The sequence below is a fragment of the Chlamydotis macqueenii genome, chromosome 11, assembly GCF_036417535.1.
Source record: "Chlamydotis macqueenii isolate bChlMac1 chromosome 11, bChlMac1.mat, whole genome shotgun sequence".
NCBI classification, from domain to species: Eukaryota; Metazoa; Chordata; class Aves; order Otidiformes; family Otididae; genus Chlamydotis; species Chlamydotis macqueenii.
This window is the reverse complement of record NC_141566.1, coordinates 21,749,573-21,769,878: the sequence shown is the minus strand read 5'-3', so window position 1 is coordinate 21,769,878 and position 20,306 is coordinate 21,749,573. Positions and strand designations below refer to the sequence as shown.

The window sequence follows — 20,306 nt, the reverse complement described above, 5'->3', positions numbered from 1 at the left end:
GCCTGCTGAAATTTAGGGCTTGTGTTTCTTCTGTGCGCAGAGTTTAAGTGCGGTGAAGGTAGAGCAGCAGGCTGGGATGTCCTCCAGGCGTGACTCGTGGTGTTGCCGTGGAAGGAAGATGCCGTTAGGTGAAGGACAAGGAGGGAACACTGTTTTATGGGATGCCGTCATGGAACATCTCGACCAGAAAAAAAACAATTAAAGGGGACTGTGTTCACGCATGAATTTTGAAGACTTTAAAACAAAATTGAAACGAAAGCAGAGAGAGAAGGAACATTGGTGGCTGAGCAAGAACTGAACGGCCCTGGGCTCTGCCTTCCGTATTGATATATCCCCCACTTTGTACCATGAGCTCCCCGTTCTGTTACATAACGTGTTCACTATGTTCCGGTTGATTTAAATTAGTACTAGCCTTGTACCGGGGACACCGCATCCGAACTTGGATTCAGCCATCCTGCCTGTAATTGTGGGCAGCTTCTTCCCTCCACACTTTGCAGAAGGCCTCCCTTCCTCACCCCACTCCCCCAAAAAACACCCTGGCAAGGCACGTCAGAACTTCTGAGTAGCGCACGGTGTGTTTTACTTCTAGGATGTTTTCCTAGGTCTATAATTCATCGTAATCTCTGAATATTCTGGAGTAATAATACCAAAGCTGCTCTTCAAGATGTGTTGCCTTTTCCTCTGGAATGGGTGAAGAAGCATTTTCTCTTTCAGGGAGGGGAAAAAATTCATCTTGTTTCAGCATTTGTATCCCTGGCTGATATTTCAGTAGGGTCCAAGAAGCTTTCATCTGGATAGACCAAATTTCCTGAAAATGTTGAAAACATATTGGTTCCAAACCTCCCCCAAACCCACGTGTTCTAGATTAAGCATGTGTTTGGGAGCTAACATCCTTCTTTCCCCAACTCCACCATGGTCTGGCATTAATAACGCTGCACTTAAAAATATTTGAAAAGCCTTACATATCTCGTACCCCTGCGAATGAAGTAAATATCGTTACACCAGTTCTGTAAAGGAATCTGGGTTTCGGAGGTTTGATTAGAGCGGAGGGGTTTTTATTATTCATTGCGACAACTTGTATCAGAGAAGACAGTAGAGTCTGCATCACTTGGAATCTCAAGCAACGCTTGAGCTTTTCTTTCTCTCCCATCCCCCCACCGTTAGTATTGGTCAAATAGAACCATTGAGGTTGGAAAAGACCTTTAAGATCATCGAGTCCAACTGTAGAGATAGAGGGGCTGATGGGAGGCTTAATGGGTCGGACTTCTTTAATACTTGATCATCATCATGGTTCCTTCTGGTCTCGATGGCTGTGGAAGTTGACTGGTTAATTCCTGCTTTGCCCCTCTTTTTTAGGAAGCCCCAGGTGGCAGAGAACTTCCTTCCCGGAGAGGAGGTGGAAGCTTCCCTGCTGGAGGGCGCTTGGTGGTCAGAGCTTTCTGTGGGAGATGGAAACGCCCTGCGCAGTCGGGTTGAACGGTAACCCGACTGTTAGCGAGGCTCAAGTCCTGCGACGCTCATCTGCTGCGTCACAGAGTCTGGTTGTCAGCTTCTGTTTTTCCTCTTCCCTTTGTGCATTGTGTTTATTGACAACCCAGGGTCCTCGGAGAAAAAAAAAATCCCTGCGTGCAAAAGGAGAATAACTTCGTTTTGGCCAGGACCCGTACGTGTTTCAGTAACTCCATTAATAACGATATCCTGACTAATCCCAACTCACTTCAAGTCCTGTTGGCTGCCTATTCTCCAGAAGCTGCTGGTGGATTTGGGCAGTATTCAGAGCTTTGTCTGAGTTTTAGCAAGTGGGCTCTTTGTTAAACCAGATGGTTAGCAGTGTTTGGAAAAACATTTTGCCCAAATTTCCATAGCAGTTGAGAAGAGCAGTCATTAAATCTAGTATTCTTCTTCCAACTACAGCCAGAAGCTCATACTTCAAAGAAAAAGATGCAATTTAATTTTTATTTTAGCACACGAGATGATACAGTTTTGAGAATGTGTGTGTGAAGTCACATAGAGCTCCCTGCTCCTGTTTTCGTCTTCAGAATTAGATCTTCATCTTGAAAGGAGCTGTGGATTTAATGACTTCAGGTCACCTTATGGTTATTTGATGAATGAGTGAGAAGTGATGTGGTGTTTCTGGAGGACACTAACGTCTCATTAAACATCAAGATTTTGTCTCTGATGCTGTTTGTAACCTGGGATGAGGATAACTTCTCAGTACCTCCATCTTCTCCTCGCTCGTGGGCAGAGTGGTGATGGTAACGTGGAGACGGCTCAGATGTATTATCCGGTCTTACATCTCCCCCAAACCAGAGCCGTGCTTAGATAAGAAGACCGATGACATACCGTGATAACTTAGTGCTGGGAAAATAGAAAAAGGAGACCTTAGTAATCCCAGGGGTGGGCAGTGAGTGCTGAGAACCAGTTGGCACAGCCTACGGAGGACGTGGTGGTTGCTGCAGCGTACCTGTCCGAAACTGGGCGAACACCTTGAAGGCATCAGTAGATGTCTTTGTTCTGAGCTGAACATGGACACTGCTAGAGCATGGTAGTGGCACTGGTTGGCTTTGTTCTGCTCTTGGCAACTGAGAATTCGAGAGAGCTCAGCAGCCGTCCTAGGTGCTCGCCCTTTGTTTGATTTCTATGATGGTCAGCCTTCCCTGGGTTTTATATAAAATAAGCGTAATTGCAAAGATCTGTTCCCATCAGTAAAACCAGTTTGAACTGTTTCGCAGGAATTTAAACTATTTCTTGTTAATCCACACGCACAACTAATAAGAGAACGCAGGGTTTTTTTAACATGCTATTTATATCAGCATATGTCCTAAAGAAGTTTTTGATATTTTTGTTTTTATGGTAAATCACAGCAGTGTGTAGCGTGCAGAAAGAAAAATCGGGGCGGGAGGGGGGAAGCAAACTCTATTAATCTTTATAAGGGAAAACATGTCATATGTAATATCCTCGAGTTGCATCACCATCTGTTTTTTTCTGAAGCCCTTGGAAAGGATCCAGCAGATGTGAGGGCTGCGGGAGCTGGGGGCTGGAACCTGCTCCCTGAAGCACGGTTAGATGTCTTCTGCTGCTTGCTGGGCCCCAGCTGTGGTTCTACCCAACAAAAGCTTATCTGCTGCAAATATTTTCTTTAGCTTAGGTGAGAAGTTTGCCTCTGAAGCGGCTCGTTGCTAAAACCCGTGGCCGTAGTGCTTCTGCTGGAAGAAGTGGCTTGGCATCGCTTGGAGCCCTCCCCTTGCAGATGCCCCGCTGGATGGTTCTCCAGGCAGAAGGCTCCCAGGGTGGCTGTTTGGTTTTCATACAGAGCTGGATTTTCCTGCTTGTACCTTTCCCTCGAAGTTTGCCACTCTTTCTGGTGTTATGTTCCCTCTTCTTCTGTTTTCATTACCTTTTATTTTCCCAGCAGATGTGGAAAATGAGCTTTTGGAGAAGTCTAAGTCTCGAGCACTGTTCAAAGCCAGGGTCTTCGAAAGCTCAGGGCGCAGCGTTGCTGCTCCGACTGATCCGGTTTAGGATTGCATTTCTGCCTTTCCTGGCTGCGTGACAGCAAGTCAGCAGGTGCGGACGGTGTCCTCTGCAGCTCCATCTGAGGAGCTCCGCCATCCGGCAGAACGGTTTATTATTCCCCCTGTAGATATAATTCATCGGACTGTGCATTTTGTATGATTGAATCTTGTTCCATGCTGATTCTTGTAACCTTCAGAGCATCCAGCCTGTCCTCTCTGATGTCCTGGTCTTCTTCTCTATTAACCGCTCTTGTCAACTTTTCTTCCTCTGCAAGGCAAAGCTAAAACGAAGGGTTGAATAGAGCTGACAGCTCCTTCAAGGACAGATTAGAGCATAAGCATAAATTTAATTCCAGATGAAAGACAGGAAATGTAGAAGGGGATGGAGTTCCCTAGGCCTGGGGTCTGGTTCGACCTCAAATGCAAGCAGACAGCGTGCGGAAAGGAGGTGGGAGATAGGTGGGATTGGTGGGAAGAAGTACAAAAGTCGAGCGCAAGCATGTACGGAGAAAACCAGCTATGCCTGGGGAGCTGTCGCGTGTAATACCAGCAGTGCAGACCACGAGCTTGACCTCTAGCAGGTTCCTAACAGATACTTCAAGGAATTCACGGGACAGCGTTGATCACTGGAGAATTCCAGTCAAGGTAATTTCCTTCTACAAGAAGATGGCAGGTCTTGTGGACCCCAGAGCAGCAGCACGTATCCTGTAAGTTGGGGTTTTTGCAAGGCTTTTGATGCGCACATGCCCGTAGTCTGCGTCTTGGAGCGACAAAAAAGTATCTTCCCATAGACCTTCCTTGGCATCAAGGCACTAATGGCCTCCGTGAAACTACGCTAAATAAACGAAGGGAGCGGGAAAGGCGTTGAGGCCAGGAGCCTCTCCACAGGAGGAGCGGGACAGCGAGGTGGGATTGACGGAGCAGGAGAAGGCTCTAGGAAAGGCTTACGCTTGCCTAACTTGTTGGGATTTAACCTGCTCCGTCAGCTCACAGCAGGTCATGCATTCAACTTCTGCGTTAAATACTGGGGTGTGGCCTCAGAAAAGCATCTCAGAAAGCAGGTTTTTTTTTTTTTCCTGCTCCTCATCTACGTCTTGGGAAATGTAGGTCTGATATTTCGGTGGAGCCCTGCTTCTCAGACTCGGTAAGAGACTTTGTCACCATTTCAGACTAAACTGGGAGAGGTCCGACGAGTTTGCCATTTTGAGCAAAAATGAGGAGAATTCTGTGGGCCGGTGTTTCGGCTGAGCCTTGTGGCTCCCCGTTCCAATCAAACTACCCCCCCCCTCCTATTGGGAGAGGAACAGATGCAAACCCCCGCGCCCCAGAAGCTCCCAAGGCTGACAATACTGGGGTTTTTTTCATGTCAGGAGTATTTCTGTGTTTGTCGAAAGCTTCGCTTGCCGAGCCCGTAACATCTCTCTCTGCCGTGCCGGGAACAGATGCGTGTGTTGTAATATAGACTGCGAACATTGACGTCGCATGTGGTTCTCATTCCTCCCATTCATCTTTGAAGCTAATTGGTTCCATCCACGGCGAATGTGTTTGGCTCGCCGCAGCTATTTGTACTTTCACTCTGGTTATAGCGCTGATGGTGTGATCTCTATAACATGAAATAAACTCTCGTGACTGCGAGGGCTGAAGCGACGCGTACACGGCGCTCGCCTTTTGCTGGCTGCGGTCGCGTTGGTTTTTTTAAATGATGTGCCCCAGACAATTTTTTTCTCTTCATTGAAAATGTTGTTGACTAGCTGGTGCCTGAGATGAGGGCTGGTGGAGATTAAAAAAATAGGAAATTATAAAACTAATATATTAATTAATAATATATATATAATATAATACCGTAATTTCCCCATGACCAGCAGCATAACATATGCAAATTTAATATTCCTGTTGAAAGCAAGGTTACTGGGCATTTCTCCGGTTCTTCTCTCGCCTTTCCATCCAGCCGTGGGAGCGTGGCCCTTCCGCCCTAACTGGCGGTTTGGCTTTCTCTGCCCCTCCTGACTCAGAGCAACTTCGTTACCTTCTGTTCGTTATAAGCGTGTCCCAGTTAAAGGTGATTTCAGCCCCTGGCTTGTGCTTAAACCCGGATTTTAGAGGGGTTTCGCTGATGAACAGCGAGGGAATGTTGGAGGTTTTTGCAGTTCATTCCCGTCCATGATTAATTTTTGAGGAAGCAATGGAACATGTTTCACACTTCAGCTTCTGCTCAAAAAGTCATCTCGTTTCTCAGCTTCGCTATAAAAATTTTCACATCTTGCTGGGGAGGCTTGTATTCCCATTGTCTGAGTTAGCCAGCTCGTTCTCATTCTTTGCTTTTGGGTTTTTTTTTTTAGTATTTTATTATCATTTTTAAACAACTTGGCTCACAAGTATTTGAGTGACTGCTCTCAGCTGAGAGCTGAGTCGCGCTAACTTCCTTCTAACCTGTCCTCGCTGCGTCACAGAACGGTTTGGGTGGGAAGGGACCGTTAAAGCCCACCCAGCCCAACCCCCCTGCCAGGAGCAGGGACATCTCCAACCGGATCAGGTTGCTCAGAGCCCCATCCAACCTGGCCTGGAATGTTTCCAGGGACGGGGCATCCACCACCTCTCTGGGCACCACCTCCGCTGTCCTCATCGGGCAGTGAAGTCCGTCAGCTTCAAATGTTAAGCTTGGTGGTTTCCAGCTAACAGAGAAAATCCATGTAGGGCTGTGTAGACCACAAACGCGTCCGTTGTCCACTTGAAAAATAATTTGCTGTGTAGAGGTCGTATTTTGAAGTGGTTTCTGTTGAGTCTCAGGATTTCTGCTGTCTGAATGTTCGACGTGCCGTACTTTTGTCAGCGACTTCAGGGGGTACGTACGGCAAATCTCTGGGCAAAACTGAGCCGTGTTCAGCAGAGCTGGACCTCAGCTGGTCTCTGAGAGTAAAGCTCTGGCTCCAGGGTGAAGAGCATCTGTCACCTGAGCTTTGCCTTGGCCACGAACAGACAGTTCAACTCATCTTTGCATATGGGGGAGAGGTGCCCACCAAAACTCGCCCGCTGGTGTTACACCAGCCACGGGGTGCTGGTTTGAGAGAGGGAAAGCAGGTCTGGGTCCCAGTAAAATCGCTACACCTGCATAGCGATTGTTTGTAGAAAATGGAAAGCTCGACCTCTTTGGCTTACAGGATTTGTTGCCAGTTTTGCTCCGGCTCTGGAGAGGCACCCTCTGGGCCGGTGGGTGGTGGTGGCAGTGGGGATTTTCTAAGACGATCACTGAATTTCATGAGTTTTCTTTTTTTTTTTTTTCTTTGTAGGTCCAAGTTCAGTTAAAAACAAGAAAAAGGGTAAGTTTTGAGTTTTCATTTCGTTTCCCTTTCCGTGCCTGTGCTACCCAGCTGTGAATTTTCTTTGGCCAACGTGAAGGAGAAACCAAGGGCTGGGATTAACGTGGCGCGTGGTCCCACAACACAGACCATGAGCCCTTCCGCATTGCCGTCGCATGACTGCATGACCCAGCGGCGGCGGGCAACCATCGGCGCTCGTTAGAGCCTTCCTTAAAAGCTACAGGAAGTTAATTACATTGCATGGAAGTAATTCTGAAGATGCTATAATTGAATAGTTGAGTGGAGTCGAGCCACATACCAGCCACGGGGAGCCACTCGCTGTTTGCCACGCCGTCTCTGCCGGCACAGCTTTAGCTTTCGTTTCTCCTGCCGCGCGTCTTGCTGCAGGTTGGGGTCTCCTTCAGACCGTCCAAGTCAACGTGGATACGCTCTGCGTCTCACTTCGGGGTGTGTGTTAGCCTCGGAAGTGGTATTGTATGTGTCCCTTCTGAGTGTCGGTCAGCCCACGGGTACCTTCTCTGGCTTTCTTGTGTTCCTCAAGCTGCTTCCTTGAGGAATGGGGTAATGGGGTGTTTTTTAAGAAGCGTACCAAGGAGCGGTTGTGACTCGGGTTACTCGGGAGGCAGCCCTGCGTTTCTGTGGGGTGTCTGGTGCCGTTCCTCTCTGCGTGGGACGCCTGGGGAACGCTTACGGTCATACCCGAACCTGAGCAAAGGATTGGAGTTGCTTTGCAAACTTTGCCTCAAAAGCATGCTGCGTTCTTGGTTTCAGGGAAACTCAGTCAGATTACGCGTTTTTGCTCCTTGTCATCCTCAAAACATTCTGTGCGCGTTTTAAAAACTGCGCTGCGTGCGCGCAACAGGTGGTAGGCTGCGAGGCTGAGACAGGCCACGGTCAGAAACTTGCTTTATGTTTACCCTCAAAAGGAGCATAAAATTTAATGTCTGAGAAGTATGTCCTAACAAAACGCTGAAACCCTAAACGCGCGTTGAATCAGCTGAACTAATAACAAATGATGGCTGTGGTATTCCGAGCAAGGCTGGGGTAGCGGGAGGATCTCCTGGAGCTGGATTGTATACAGCTGGAGCACTGTTTAAAATAGTCGAATTTTATGGTATTGTCACATCTCATTTTTTTTAGAGTTAGACCATATTGTTTGGCGAATGGCAATTAAGGACAAGTCGCTGGTTCTGCCCTCTTTGCGTTTTGGAGCCTGCCGCCGCGCGCAGCTGCAGACGGGGGCTTGGCACGCTGCGGCCCGGGTGCTGGAGACCCTCCCCGGAAAGCTGCTCCCGCTGGGGCTGGGCTGCCCTCGGCCAGAGGAGGAACTGGGAGCTTTAGACTCACTGAATGTCTGTTTTGTGCCTTTTGTGCCTTGAACCTTAATAAGCAAGGTTCCATTAAGGCAGAAAAGTCGTTGAAATTACTTGAAGGAGCAGGATTGCACAGAAAATGAGTGTCCCTGTGCGGCGTCGGAATTACGTGCAATTGTTTTCCTGCTGAACTAGCAGCTCGTTTAGTAGCAGAGCAGAGTTCTGAGACAGATTAGTTAAACCAGCTGTGCTGGGTATCCCTCTCGGGAAGGAAAGCAAGGAGTGACAGCAGCGGGATTCCTGACTGCCGGCGTCGGATCCTTCCTTCGCATGGCCTGGAGCGGAGGGGATGTCAGCGAGGAGGATTTAGTACGTCTGCTTTAGGGGAAGAAGGGCAGGGGTTTGGTTCAAGGAGATAATTTCCAAAGCACATCATTAACCCGAGGAGGAGGAGGATTGCTGGGTTAGAGGAAGGCAGAAATACTGCTGCGGATGATTTGTCCCCGAAGCCTTCGCCCCGTTTTTATAGGATACCAGTACTGCTTTCCTCACCGGTGCTACTTTAACTTGGTGTTCCGCACGTTGAAGCTGCACCGCACAGTTGTCCCACGCCGATGTCCATGTGCTGGTGGCTAGTGGCCACCTAGAGATTTTCACTTCTGTGCTAATTAAAATAGACGGGGTTTTCCTTAAAGTTTTGTTCCAGGACAAAGGTGGATATTTAGTAGGGAAGCAAGTACAGAAACGCACTCAGAAACCATTCCAGTAACCGTTATTTCATAGCCTCACCGCTGCTGCCATCTAAAAAGTGTTTAATTCCGTGCCCTTGGGTGCATCCTGGTGAGGATGCCTCCTGCATCCCTCGCCCTGGGCGCCCGGCGGCTGGTGGAGAGGAGCTGGAGTTCAGCTCTGATCTGCCCTCTGGAGGCACCTCTCTCCCTCAGACCGGAGACCGAGCCCTGGGCATTGTACGCAGGTGGAAAAGATCGCGACTGTTTTCCGTCCAAAAGCGGAAAACCGCGAAGCTGCGGAGCGGTTCGTCTCGACTGTCAGTACCCCAGCTTTCACGGCCCTGCGTGGCGGCGTGCGGTGGGTCAATGGCAGCGTCCCAGCCTTGCTGGAGGGGTGCGCCCAGCTCTCCAGCGCGCTGCCTTTGAGGGCTGCGGGACCTCCCAGCCCCGTGCCCGGAGCGGGGTGGCCAGGCCCAGAGCTCTGGGGCAGAGACCGTCCGAGCCTCCATGGCTTGGGAGGCTGTGGAGAGTCCATGTGACTATTTAAATATAATTACACGTGCCAGAAGGAATCTGGAAGGTGGTGACCTGCTTCTGCCTGGTCCTGACCTGCTTCTGCCTGGTCCTGACCTGCTCCTTCAAGGTGCGGAGCTGTGGGACCTCCACCCCAGCCGGTTGGGTGCTGCTCCTCGTCCCTGCCCTCCAGCCAGCAACAAGCCATCCACAAACTTCACCTTTCCTCGTTCACAAAGCTTTCCTGTAGGTAAAAGGCCATCCCGTGTGCGGAGGAGCTAACGTCTGACCTTCTGTTTTTCAGGTAAAAAGGCTGGTCCTCCCGGGCCCAACGGTCCCCAAGGGCCACCAGGTCCTCCTGGCCCCCAGGGTCCCCCCGGCATTCCCGGCATCCCGGGGATTCCCGGCACAACCGTGATGGGACCGCCCGGCCCCCCTGGCCCGCCGGGCCCTCAGGGACCGCCTGGACTGCAGGGCCCCTCAGGTAACCGGCTTGTCCCCTTCTCTCCTCAGAGCCTTTGCGAGCCGGCGCTGTGCAGGAGACGCCCCGGCGGCACCGCTGCCGTGCAAATAAACAAAAAAAGCTCCAGGTTTCTGTGTTGAGAACAGTGCAGGGTCCGAAGGCGATGGTGCAGCATCCTTGTGTAGGACTCGGGCATTCCCGGGCTCGTCCTTGCGCCCGTGGCGGGACGGGAGGAGCAGCAGCTCCGTGGGCTGCGCAGCGGGAGCGACGGAGAAGGAGCAGCAAAGACCTGCGGAGCCTCCGTTGCTTTCAAGCATCCTGCTGAAGCCCGCTGGTGAACAATTTCTGTGTGCACAAACCGGCTGCAAGGTGGCTCCTCCCGGCAGTGCCTCGGTGTTGCTTCCATTCCTCTTAAGCTGACGCAAAGCCGAGCTTTGCACCGGGACCGGGAGGGCTGACACTTAGCACAGCCCCTAAGCCAGGGGGCAAGGAGCGGCACGAGCCGAGGCAGCTTGCCCCCGTGCCAGCCAGATGAAAATATGTTTTTCTTCTGCAGCTCTTGGTTTCATTTTCCTTTGTTTTCTGCACCATATTGTTTCTCCGCAGAGTCACATGCCAATTATTTTGTTAAAATCCTTGAACTTAGAAACTTTAAAATGCAGATTAGCGGAAGTTCACGGCAGCGTTGTTTAATACAATCTAGTATTAAAAAAAAACGTATCTTCAGGGAAATGGAGACTATTACCCTATAGCTGGCATCGCTCTCAAAGGAAAACTTGGTTGACTTCTCAGTTTAATCTCAGAAGCTGCCGGAGCAGGGGCCAGGAGCAGCACGAGGTCCTCAGCGCTGCCCGCCGGCGTCTCCCCTTTCGCAGAGATTTGGCGCTGGGAGCAAAGCAGTTCCAGCGCGTAGCCTGACTGCAACGAGTGCAACTGCAGGGCCAAACCTGGGATCTTTGCAGCCCAGGGGCTGCGGGGCCGCCGCCGATCAGGAGGAGGGTGGTGGGGTTTGCCCTTTAGTGGGTGCGGGTTGGATCACGTCGGGGAATTTTGATGGTGTTAGAAATGCGGGGATGAAATAGGGAAAAGTAGGATGAATGTTTTTTCTTGTTCATGTACTTTTTAAGCTTCACTCCATACTGCTGGTACTGTCCTCCTCCTGTTAAAAATGGCGTTTAATGGTTATTGTGGGGCAAGAGGAGTTTTGCTGATAGGAGTGTTTACTGCAGCTCTCGAGTTTCCTCTTCAACGATGTGCCATTGCATTTTGCAGGTGCCACAGACAAGGCCGGCTCCAGAGACACCCAGGTTGGTTGATCTCCTTTCAAGGGAAAAACCCAGCTCCGGCTGGATTTCTGTGAACATTACCGGCTGTGTTCTCTAACGCCGTGTTCAGCTTGGCTCCAAAAATACCCACGCCTTCCTGCGTGTGCTGACCGTAGCCGCACAGAGCGGCTGCCTGCGCTCACCCTTCTTACCGCTCAGGAGCGAGCCGTGAGAACCTGGCGTGGGCTTCTCACCTCTTCGCTACTGAGAGACACGCTGTTCTCAGCTGCTCTGATCTTTATTTCGTTCATGAAAAGCATTCATGGTCTCAGGGTGCTATGGTGCCTCTGTACTGGCCAGCAGTGCTGCGGAGGTGTGTCGAGTGACTGTGAAATGCCGCGGTGTTTTCCCAGTAATTTTAAATCCCTCTGGTCTCCTTTGCAGCCAGCTGTGGTCCACCTCCAAGGCCAGGGCTCGGCAATCCAAGTGAAGAATGGTAAGGATCTCCTGATATTGACAGTTACTGAAACAGCCTGTCCTGCACCCGTAGCCGCGTGTCTGGGTCCAAGTCCACACTCTAGCACGGGTCCCTGGTTATCCCTGCCCTCGGCCTCCCTGAGACAGGCTGCCCTGCCCAGACCCCACTAGAGGAGTCTTCTCTTGAGTCTCCATCCCCGTTTCCCCTGCGCTTCTGTTTATCTCCCAGATTATCCTGTACATCCCAGCAATCCTGTCCCGCTGAACCGCTGTTCTCATCGACCTGCAGGTCTGTTTTGCCTCCTCCAAGCTGCTGCTGTACCGTCAGTTCTCCTCAGCGCCTCCATGGCCAGCCGCCTTTCCCCCTCTCTTCTGTTCTCGGTCCTTGGTGTATCCCCTTCCTGTCTCAGCCCCGTTAGCCTGTGTTCTTCTCCGGTTTTCCCAGTAATCTGTGGCAGGGGAAGGCGCAGCTGTAGTGTGAGGACGCAGAGGTGCGCAGCCGCTAGCTCCTCCCGCGTTACGCTGCAGCACGCAGCCTCTGCGCTCCCCTGTGCACCTCTGCCCCTGCCATCTCCGCTGCCTCTGGGCTCGAGTCCTGCCGAGCTGTTTCACGTCCGCAGGCAGCTCCTCGCTTCTCCTCCTCCCTGTCCAATTCCTGCTCAAGTTCCTGCTCCTCTTGCCAACAGCTGGGCCTCATTCCTGAGCCGCTGCCTCCCTGCTCGCCCTGCCTGGCTCTGCCGGCGAGGAGCGGGGCCCTCTCGTCCCCTGCCTGAGCCCCCGTGTCCGTACCCCGTCCTGCACCCCGAGGTGCAGCAGACGTGAGCTGCGGGAGCTGAAATCTCTCATGGTTGTGGAAGTATGCTTACGGTGGGGCGGGGGAAACTCCCCAAAACACCAGAAAACCGGCCGCTCCCAAGAACAACGCGAGGGAAAAGATGCTGTTTTGCTCACATTCAAGAAGCAATTATCTCTTCATTAACGGGAAGCCGGTACGTTCACAGAGCGCACGCTGCTCTCTGAGAGTGGGAACTGCCCTGTGAGTTCCTTCCCCGCTGCTCGGGAAGGCTCGGCGCTGTGAGCCGGGAACGCTGTGAGCCGGGAACGCTGGCCAGCTGACAGCCGGCACAGCGCACAGCTTGGCCGGTTTGCAGCTGGGGGCAGCGAGCTGAGAGGCGGGTGAAGATGAGGAGGAAAAGGGTTGTGTCTGATGAAGCAAGGCACCTACAGAGAATGGCTCTGTCCTGGGCGCGTAGCGAAGGGCGTCCTCTGGACCTGCTCGTTGGTGCGTCCAGAGGACGGAGGTCTGCTCACGTCGGCAGTTATTCCCAGAGGGCTGGGTGGTGGACCTGTGAACCCCTGACCATGCTGAGGACCCCAGTTAGGGGTTAATGTGTTGGGATGTGATGCAATTTCATGCTTTGTTGTTATGTTGGCTTTCAAAAACCTTAGGAAATGTAATGACAAAGTACGTGTTAAAATGATGCTAGCTGCAGAGTCAAGAATGTTGAAGTCAAGGAATACCAGAATTAAAATCGATTGTGTCACCCTAAGTTGGCCTCCACGTGCTTACGTGCCCTGAGAGATGGTGTAGACCCGTAGTTGCACACGATTTTTTCCATCGTGCTGTCATCTGTTTTACCACAGGGACTAGTTTTCTTCTAGGGGTGATGCCAAGGCTTAAAGTGAGGATGAAGGCTGTGTCATGACAGTTCTGCTGAGAACATCTTCCAGACCAGCAGCATGAGGAGGGGGGCAGACAGATTGGCCACGTGTAGGCTCATTCCCATGAGGACAGGAATTACCGTTGGCATCCTAGCCTTGCTGAGGTCCTCAAGGACGTACCTGTTGATGTAGTCTTCAGCACACCGTCTGTTGAGGCTCCACTTTGTTTGGTGTGAAAACTGGGTGGGGAGGTGTGTGGGGGAATGAATGAGATGGAAAGTAGAGGGAGAGATCTAATGGTCTCACGGCTGCGGAATGTCAGCTGAGGATCTTTCTTGGAGAACTGGACCTGGTCCTGCCTCTGCTGCCGGGTTTTTTCCGCGATGCCAGGGAAGTCACCACTCACAAAGCCTTTACCAGGGCTGTGAACAGGTGCTCTTCAGGAGGTGCCTGGAGAAGTGCTGTTGTAGTCACAGCTGTGATACGTCAGTTGGGATCTGTGGCTGAACATGCGAAAACAGTGGGAAAAACCAGCCCTCGGCCTCTCAGGTGAGTTAGGAAAACTTAGCCAGTGCCGTACAGTGCAGGCATTGATCTGCACGTGCCGGAGCATCCTTGCTCTGGAGTGGCACTTGCTTTTGACGGGAACGTGATTTCAGGCCTGTAGAACACTCAGATACGATAATAAGCTCAGCTTAGCGTCAGGAGGAGGCAAGCTAGTCCGTATCCAGCGCTGGGCATGAGTGCAGGGTAGTACAAAAGGCTGAACGCCGATTTTCAGGGATGAGGAGAGCTACTCCTGACGAGGACAAGTGGAGATGTGAATCAGTTGTGCTGTGCCCCGAACGAAACAGGTGTCCCCCAGCAAGCGACGGTGCAATTGGAGCTGTAGAGAGGAGTCCAAACCAATTTAATTCTTTAATTCTGGGATTTTCTTACTGCATTACTTGACTTCTCAACTGTGCCAGCCGTTGTGTATGAAACCTTGCAATGTCACTGTATTTCTGTGCTCCTGCGCTTTTCATCCTGACGGGTACTGAGTGACTGCCGTTTTCTCATACTGAGATCTTTCAGGTGGAGTTCTCAATGACTGGTCTCGCATCACTATGAACCCCAAGGTGTTTAAGCTGCATGCCCGCAGTGGGGAGCTGGAGGTACTGGTGGACGGCACATACTTCATCTATAGTCAGGTAGAAGTGAGTACGGTCCTAGGCCTAACTCCTATTCTTGAGTTCCAATGGAAGCCTTGCATGAACCACGAGAGGGCTCCAGACAACTAGCGAATGCCAAGAACTTGTATGTACTTTTAACTGCTTCGTGCTCTAGGAGATGTGTGTCGGAGGAAGACCTTAGCGTTTCGAAGTGCAAGGTCGCACGTTTCGCCATGACACCAACTGCGAGCAATTAGTTACCAAAACACAGGCGCAGACGCCCGGCCAGATCCCACATCCTCCATATAGTCTGTGCGGTCATTCACCAGCCCACCTAAACCTCCTTGCAGAACAGGCATCCCAGCGGGACGCTAGGCTCTGTGCTTTAAAAGCCAAGACCAAAACCCTGACAGCTCGTGATCAGTGCGAAGCCATGTCGCTCTTTGTAAGCGTAGGGCTCTCTTGGCCAAACCCCAGCCCAGGTAACTCCCGTTTTGCCTCCGCCTTCTTTGTGTAGCTCCAGACCGACACGATGCACCAGCAACTGCATTGTGCGGTGGGATGGCACCCACCTTGCTTCTGGTGCGACCTCCTGCCCATGGTTGCTCAGTTGGCCGCCCCTCTGGGCCTCTGCCAAGCTAAAGTGAGCTATGAACGTCAGCTTAGCTTCTTCCATGGAACCGGTTACAGGTCTGGTCTGGATGGGGACAGGAAAAGTAACTACAGGGGCCAAAGTGTAATTGTTTCCTGAGCACTTAGTGCTAATTGCTGGCCACAACATTGTGCCTCTGAAGCCCTTGTCGTTTCTAGCCCATCAAGGAAAAAGATAACGCAGTCTTGAGTAGCTTCTGTGATCGCAGGGAGTAGACTAAGAACTGGGAGATGCATCCGAAATGGCTGGTTTTCTTCTGTCAGGAAGAAGCAGCTCCGTGGGCCTGACTTCTCCTTGGACGGGTCTTTCTCACGCATCTCGCAGTTCTTCAGAATCAGTGCATGGGAGACGGTTAAGTAACGAGCAACAGAGTCACGGGGACTTGGGCAATAGATCTAAGAGTTAAACCAGTACAGACACTGTCAGGGCATTTACTTCCGAGCTGTGGAGGTTGGGAGAGTGTCTTCCCTGTAGTGGCTTATGCCTCTGCAAGCACCTCAAGTCCAGGTACAAAGGCGGCAGCTCCCAGCACATCTTAGGGCATTTTTGATGTCAACACTAAAGGAGGCCCATGGGACCCAGAAAGCAGGACTGGCCAGGTAAGTGAAAGAGGACTTCAGTTCAACTATTTCTGTCTGTCTGTTGGATGAAAAGCTGTTGGTAGCAGTTAGGGTTGCCTACACGTTTTTGCGACTAGGCCTGTGCAAGTTTGTCATTTTTCCAGTAACAAGCAGGGTCTAACGTGAGGATTCGTAGCTCAGCCTTGGCTACGTGGATTCACGAACACTTGCATGCTCACGTTAGTGCGAAGTGGAGTGCAGAGCTTCCTCATGTTTGGTTGGCTTGGGTTCTTTCTGCCTTGAACAAGTCAACTTCCCACGAACACAGGCGTCCCGGGGCCAAGGAAGGGATCGTTAGCAGAGGGCACATATACACGCACACCGAGAGGAATGTGGGCTTGTTCCTGGCGCACAAATATGCTCCCTAATATCTCTCTCCTTCCTGCTTCACGTCAGGTATACTACATAAACTTCACCGATTTCGCCAGCTATGAGGTGGTGGTGGATGAGAAGCCCTTTCTGCAATGCACTCGGAGTATTGAGACCGGCAAGACCAACTTCAACACCTGCTACACAGCTGGGGTCTGCCTCCTCAAAGCCAGGCAGAAGATCGCTGTGAAGATGGTCCACGCTGACATCTCCATCAACATGAGCAAGCACACAACTTTCTTTGGGGCCATACGCCTAGGAGATGCGCCGGCGTCCTAAATGAACTTGGCACGCCCAAGGATGCTCACAGAACTGCACAGTGCTGCTGTTCATAAGCGTATCAGTATTTCAGGGGGTTCTGTAATCCGGCCATCAAGAAAACTGATCCAGAGCTATTTATTCCTATATGTGAATGCAGGAAGCACAATTGTCTTCTGTGACTGGCGTGGAGACTTGGATGAAGAAGCGTTGCGAGGAAGAAAGGCCGTTGTGTCTGCCTTGTCCCAGTATTCCCAGTATTACTGCACTGATACTCTGCTCTGTGATCTTCACACGAGGCTTGCTGAGAGTGGCGTGGGTCTCTGCTTTTACGTTGCACTAGCGAGAGCATCCCGGGCGGTCGCGGGAGAAGACGGACTGGTGTCCGGGTTGTCCTGCCCAGGCACTCCTGCTTCTGCAGGCTAACGAAAGCAAGAAAGGGGGGTTTCTGGTTTTCCGCCTTCCCAGTTCGAACTGGAACGGCCGCGGGGCGCGAAGGGAGGTGAATAAGACGGGGTCGGTGGTGTTTACGTTCATCCTCAGGAGCGCGAGCGAGGAAGGCGCGGTGCCTCTAGCCAGAGCCTGGGAGCAGGCTGCAAAAGCAGTGAGTGCGAGAGGGAGCGGAATCCGCGCCAGAGCAGGCTTAGCAGGCGGGAGGCCGCCCCCGCGCTCCCCCGCCGCCGCGTCCCAGAGAAAACGACCAGTCCGGTTCAGAGCCTCTGCTACTTTCAGCTCCTGCCATTGCCCCAGAGGCGTGCCTTGCCCTAACGGGGGCTGCCTTAACGTATGCTGCTGTTACAGCAATCCGTGTTTTGTCGGGGGTTTTTGTCTTTTTAATTAATATTTTGCAAACCAGACCACATTTCTACAGGCTGCACCGAGCCGCGTAGAGCAGACACAAGTACTTGTGAAAACACTCTGAAGAAGTTTGTCATGTTTAAGAATAAAATTATTCAAACAGGAATTTTTTTTTTCTGTTTTACTAGCAACTCTCCTCCTTTCAGATGTGCTTTTCGTCCTTCCTCCCCCCACCCCTTCCCTTTTGGCACCCTTCTACCTACAATACTCTTAATGAGTGGTGATGGAATCTCTAGCAAAAAAAAAAAAAACGGTGTTTAAAAAGCCTGGTCCAGCATGAAGTCACCACTTTTTCTTTTCTCTGAGCCCTGCCGAGTCTAGTCATAACTCGATTTCTGGTGACTAACAGGGAGCTGGGACGCTATTGTTTCTTTTGGCTTCTTGAGCAACCCTCTCCCGTGACCTCCCCTCCGCTGGGGAGACGCGGGGCTATAAGATGTGCTGGAGCTGAGGAAGAGCCGGAGCGCTAATTGCTCTTTCGTGTCGTGCCTCGGTTTGCGCTTGGTCCTGTTGGGTTTTTTTTAACTGGATTTCTTTTCAGAGCGTGCGTTGTTTGGGTTTTTTTTTCCGAGAGCGCAGTGAAGTTTCAGCCTGCGTAGCAAACGGGCCAAGTCCCGAGCCGAGGTGGCGGTGGTGAGCTCCATCTCCGAGCAGGGGTGGCTCGGGGCCGTCACCTGCGGGGACGCGGGAGCGGACGTGTCCCGGCGCCGCGGAGGGGTCCACCCTGGCTGCAGCGTTCCTGGCCCCGTCGCTTTTCCCCGTCCGCAGAGAGCGACCTCCCTTGCCAAGTATTGCAGTTATTGGGAGATAAATATTTCTCGGGGGCACCCAGCTTTGGCCACAGCCTCGCTATTCACAGGAGGCGTGCCGTTTGTAGAATAACTGCATGAAAAATGGCCTGCTCTTTCTTTTTCAATATGTTCTCCTCCTTTCTAGCCTTACCACGCTGGACTAGCGAGAGCCTGAGGGGCACTTCGCTGGCCTTTGTGGTTTATTTCCTCTAAAACGGATGAAGAAGGACGTGTCCCTCTGACAAGGATGGATGGGGACGGCTGTGTGCAGTGAGAACACACGAAGCAAATCGTTAACAATTTTTTTTTAGAATACAGCCCGAACAGCAAGACGTAGGGCGAGCGTCAATACCACGATGGCTTGGGAGAGCACGGGGGACGGAGTTTGCGTTCCCCGGCCCCCACGGGCAGGGTCTGCAGTTTGCCCCTGACTCTGGCTGTGCCCTGCTCCCGGTCCGAGCCCCGCTCATCGCTGTTGAGCCCCTCTCTGGCACGTGCTTGGGATGCGGGAGGAGAGCGGAAGGGAGCGGTTCCTCCGGCAGCGCGAGCCGCGGAAGGTGCCAACGGGCTTTTTCAGATGCTCACGTTTCACCGAAGCGCGAGCGCGCCGTAGCCGAGCTGGAGACGCGGAGTTGGAAGGCGGGGAATACCCGGCTGCAGGTGGCCTTGGTACCGAGAGCCATGTTCGGCTCGGGGTGAGCGGCCGATCGCCGGTCCCGTAGCAGCTGTGGAGAGTTTTTACACTTGAAACCCTTTGCTGTCTCTCGCACGAGTTCTCACTGGTGAAGCGTTACGCTGCGGGTTGCCCGGGCTGTTGTGTGAAGCTTCTGTACGAATCTTCTCCCGATGGTGTCCCACCATCCTTGGTGCCTCTTCCTCTTAACCGGAGCCGAAAAGGCCCGGAAGCAGCTCAGAGGAGTGCGGGGAGGATGCGTACGGGAGGTTTTAACAAACTGCAGCAGGAACAGGGCCTTGCTCCAGTCTTTCCCTCCAACGTCTTTGAGTTTCGATGCATCTCAGTTTGCAGCTGAGAAGGAAGAGCTTCGTGTACAGACAAGCCATCTGCGATGGTGGCCAGGAGAGCGGTCGCCGCTGGCTTCCCGTGCGCTTCCCCTCCGGCAGTACTCGCTGCTCCTGCTCCTTCCCGCGTGCCTTGGCTCTGCTGCCCAACCGTCGGCTGGACTCCAGCTGCAGAAGCGTAGCCAGCAGCTCACCGGTATGTAAGGCGTCGTCCGAAACCCTCCTCCCTGCCAGGCTCTCTAGGGAGAAGATTTCCAGGGAAGCCAGCTCCCTGCTGTGTCCAGGGCCCCTTCGGAGGGAAGGATCCCCTCCAGTGCAGGCTTTAGGTCACGGCTCCCTCCCAAACCTGCCCGAGCTTTGCTTCCCTCCAGCGCCTTTCCCACCCAGGTGAGCGGTTGTGGCCTCCCCGCCGTCCCCTGTCCCATCGGGGGCCTTGGCCGTCGTCCCTCCGCTGACCGAGCGACGTCGGGGAGTCCTTGCCGCTCGCTGCGGGCTGGCGGCACCTTGGGGAACGGGGAAGGGACAACCACGGCCGTGCCTCGCGGCTGCACCCGCTGAGGAGCCTGACCCCCACCCACCCCGTGTTCCTCACTCCGGGCTGGGGGGAGCCCCTCGGGGCCCCCGGGGAGGGCGTAACGGAGAGGAGTGGTGGGAAGGGACACGGCCGTTCCCTGTCAGAGCTGCTGCCGGTTTGTGCTTCCACCCCTCTATTCCAGACACCCTCTGTTTATAAAGCATGCATACTGTATATACGTTGGGATGTAAGTTGATGTACGTTGTCAATATTTTCTTTGCAAATAAAGCTTTTTCCTCATCTCCGTGTGCTGGGTGGGACTTCCTTCCCCAGCCGAACCAGGAGTTTCTCTGGGAAGTGTCTGGACTGCGCTCGTGCGATGGGACGCGGCTGAAAGGCAAAGCATCTCCATCCTTCGGGGAGCAAACCTCTTCCCGTTGGTGCCGGTCCCGTGCGGTTCGCTCTGCCTCCGGCACGGTCCGTGAAAAGCGGCCGGGAATTCGCAGGGCGCCTTGGCCGGCGCTTGGTCCACACCTGGCTGGCTCGGCCAGGCACCCCTGCCAAGGGAGTTCACAGCCTTGGGAGGCAAACGCCCAGGGATTCTCCACAGAAGTCCCTGAGGAAAATCGGGGACTTTCAGCTGATTTCACCGGCCATGCCCAGCAATTTGGGATGCGGGGAGGAGACGGCCGGGGTTCCTGGAGCAAGGCGGCGCTCCCGGCCGCCTCCTCCGTGGGTCATCACGCAGAGCCCAGGGGTCCTTCAGGTGGAAGGCAGCGGGCCACAGCGAGCCAAAAACCCCGAAAGCGTGTGTTTT

The 20,306-nt window shown here is 52.7% G+C and overlaps 1 protein-coding gene across 6 annotated transcripts in view; it reads left to right on the top strand.

The window, feature by feature from the left end:
* EDA (ectodysplasin A) overlaps positions 1 to 17,270 on the top strand; it is a 63,872-nt gene extending 46,602 nt beyond the window's left edge. Inside the window, exons 3-8 of one of the 6 annotated variants that reach the window (XM_086756545.1) lie at positions 6,803 to 6,832; positions 9,694 to 9,873; positions 11,125 to 11,159; positions 11,562 to 11,613; positions 14,331 to 14,410; positions 16,076 to 17,270. In XM_086756545.1, the coding sequence (XP_086612671.1) occupies positions 6,803 to 6,832; positions 9,694 to 9,873; positions 11,125 to 11,159; positions 11,562 to 11,613; positions 14,331 to 14,410; positions 16,076 to 16,327 (629 nt within the window). In that variant the 3' untranslated portion in view covers positions 16,328 to 17,270. Of the gene's footprint in view, positions 1 to 6,802; positions 6,833 to 9,693; positions 9,874 to 11,124; positions 11,160 to 11,561; positions 11,614 to 14,321; positions 14,453 to 16,075 lie in introns of all 6 variants that reach the window. The other 5 variants (XM_086756543.1, XM_086756542.1, XM_086756544.1 and 2 more) reach the window with 5 other exon arrangements.
* Positions 17,271 to 20,306: the final 3,036 nt, after the last annotated feature.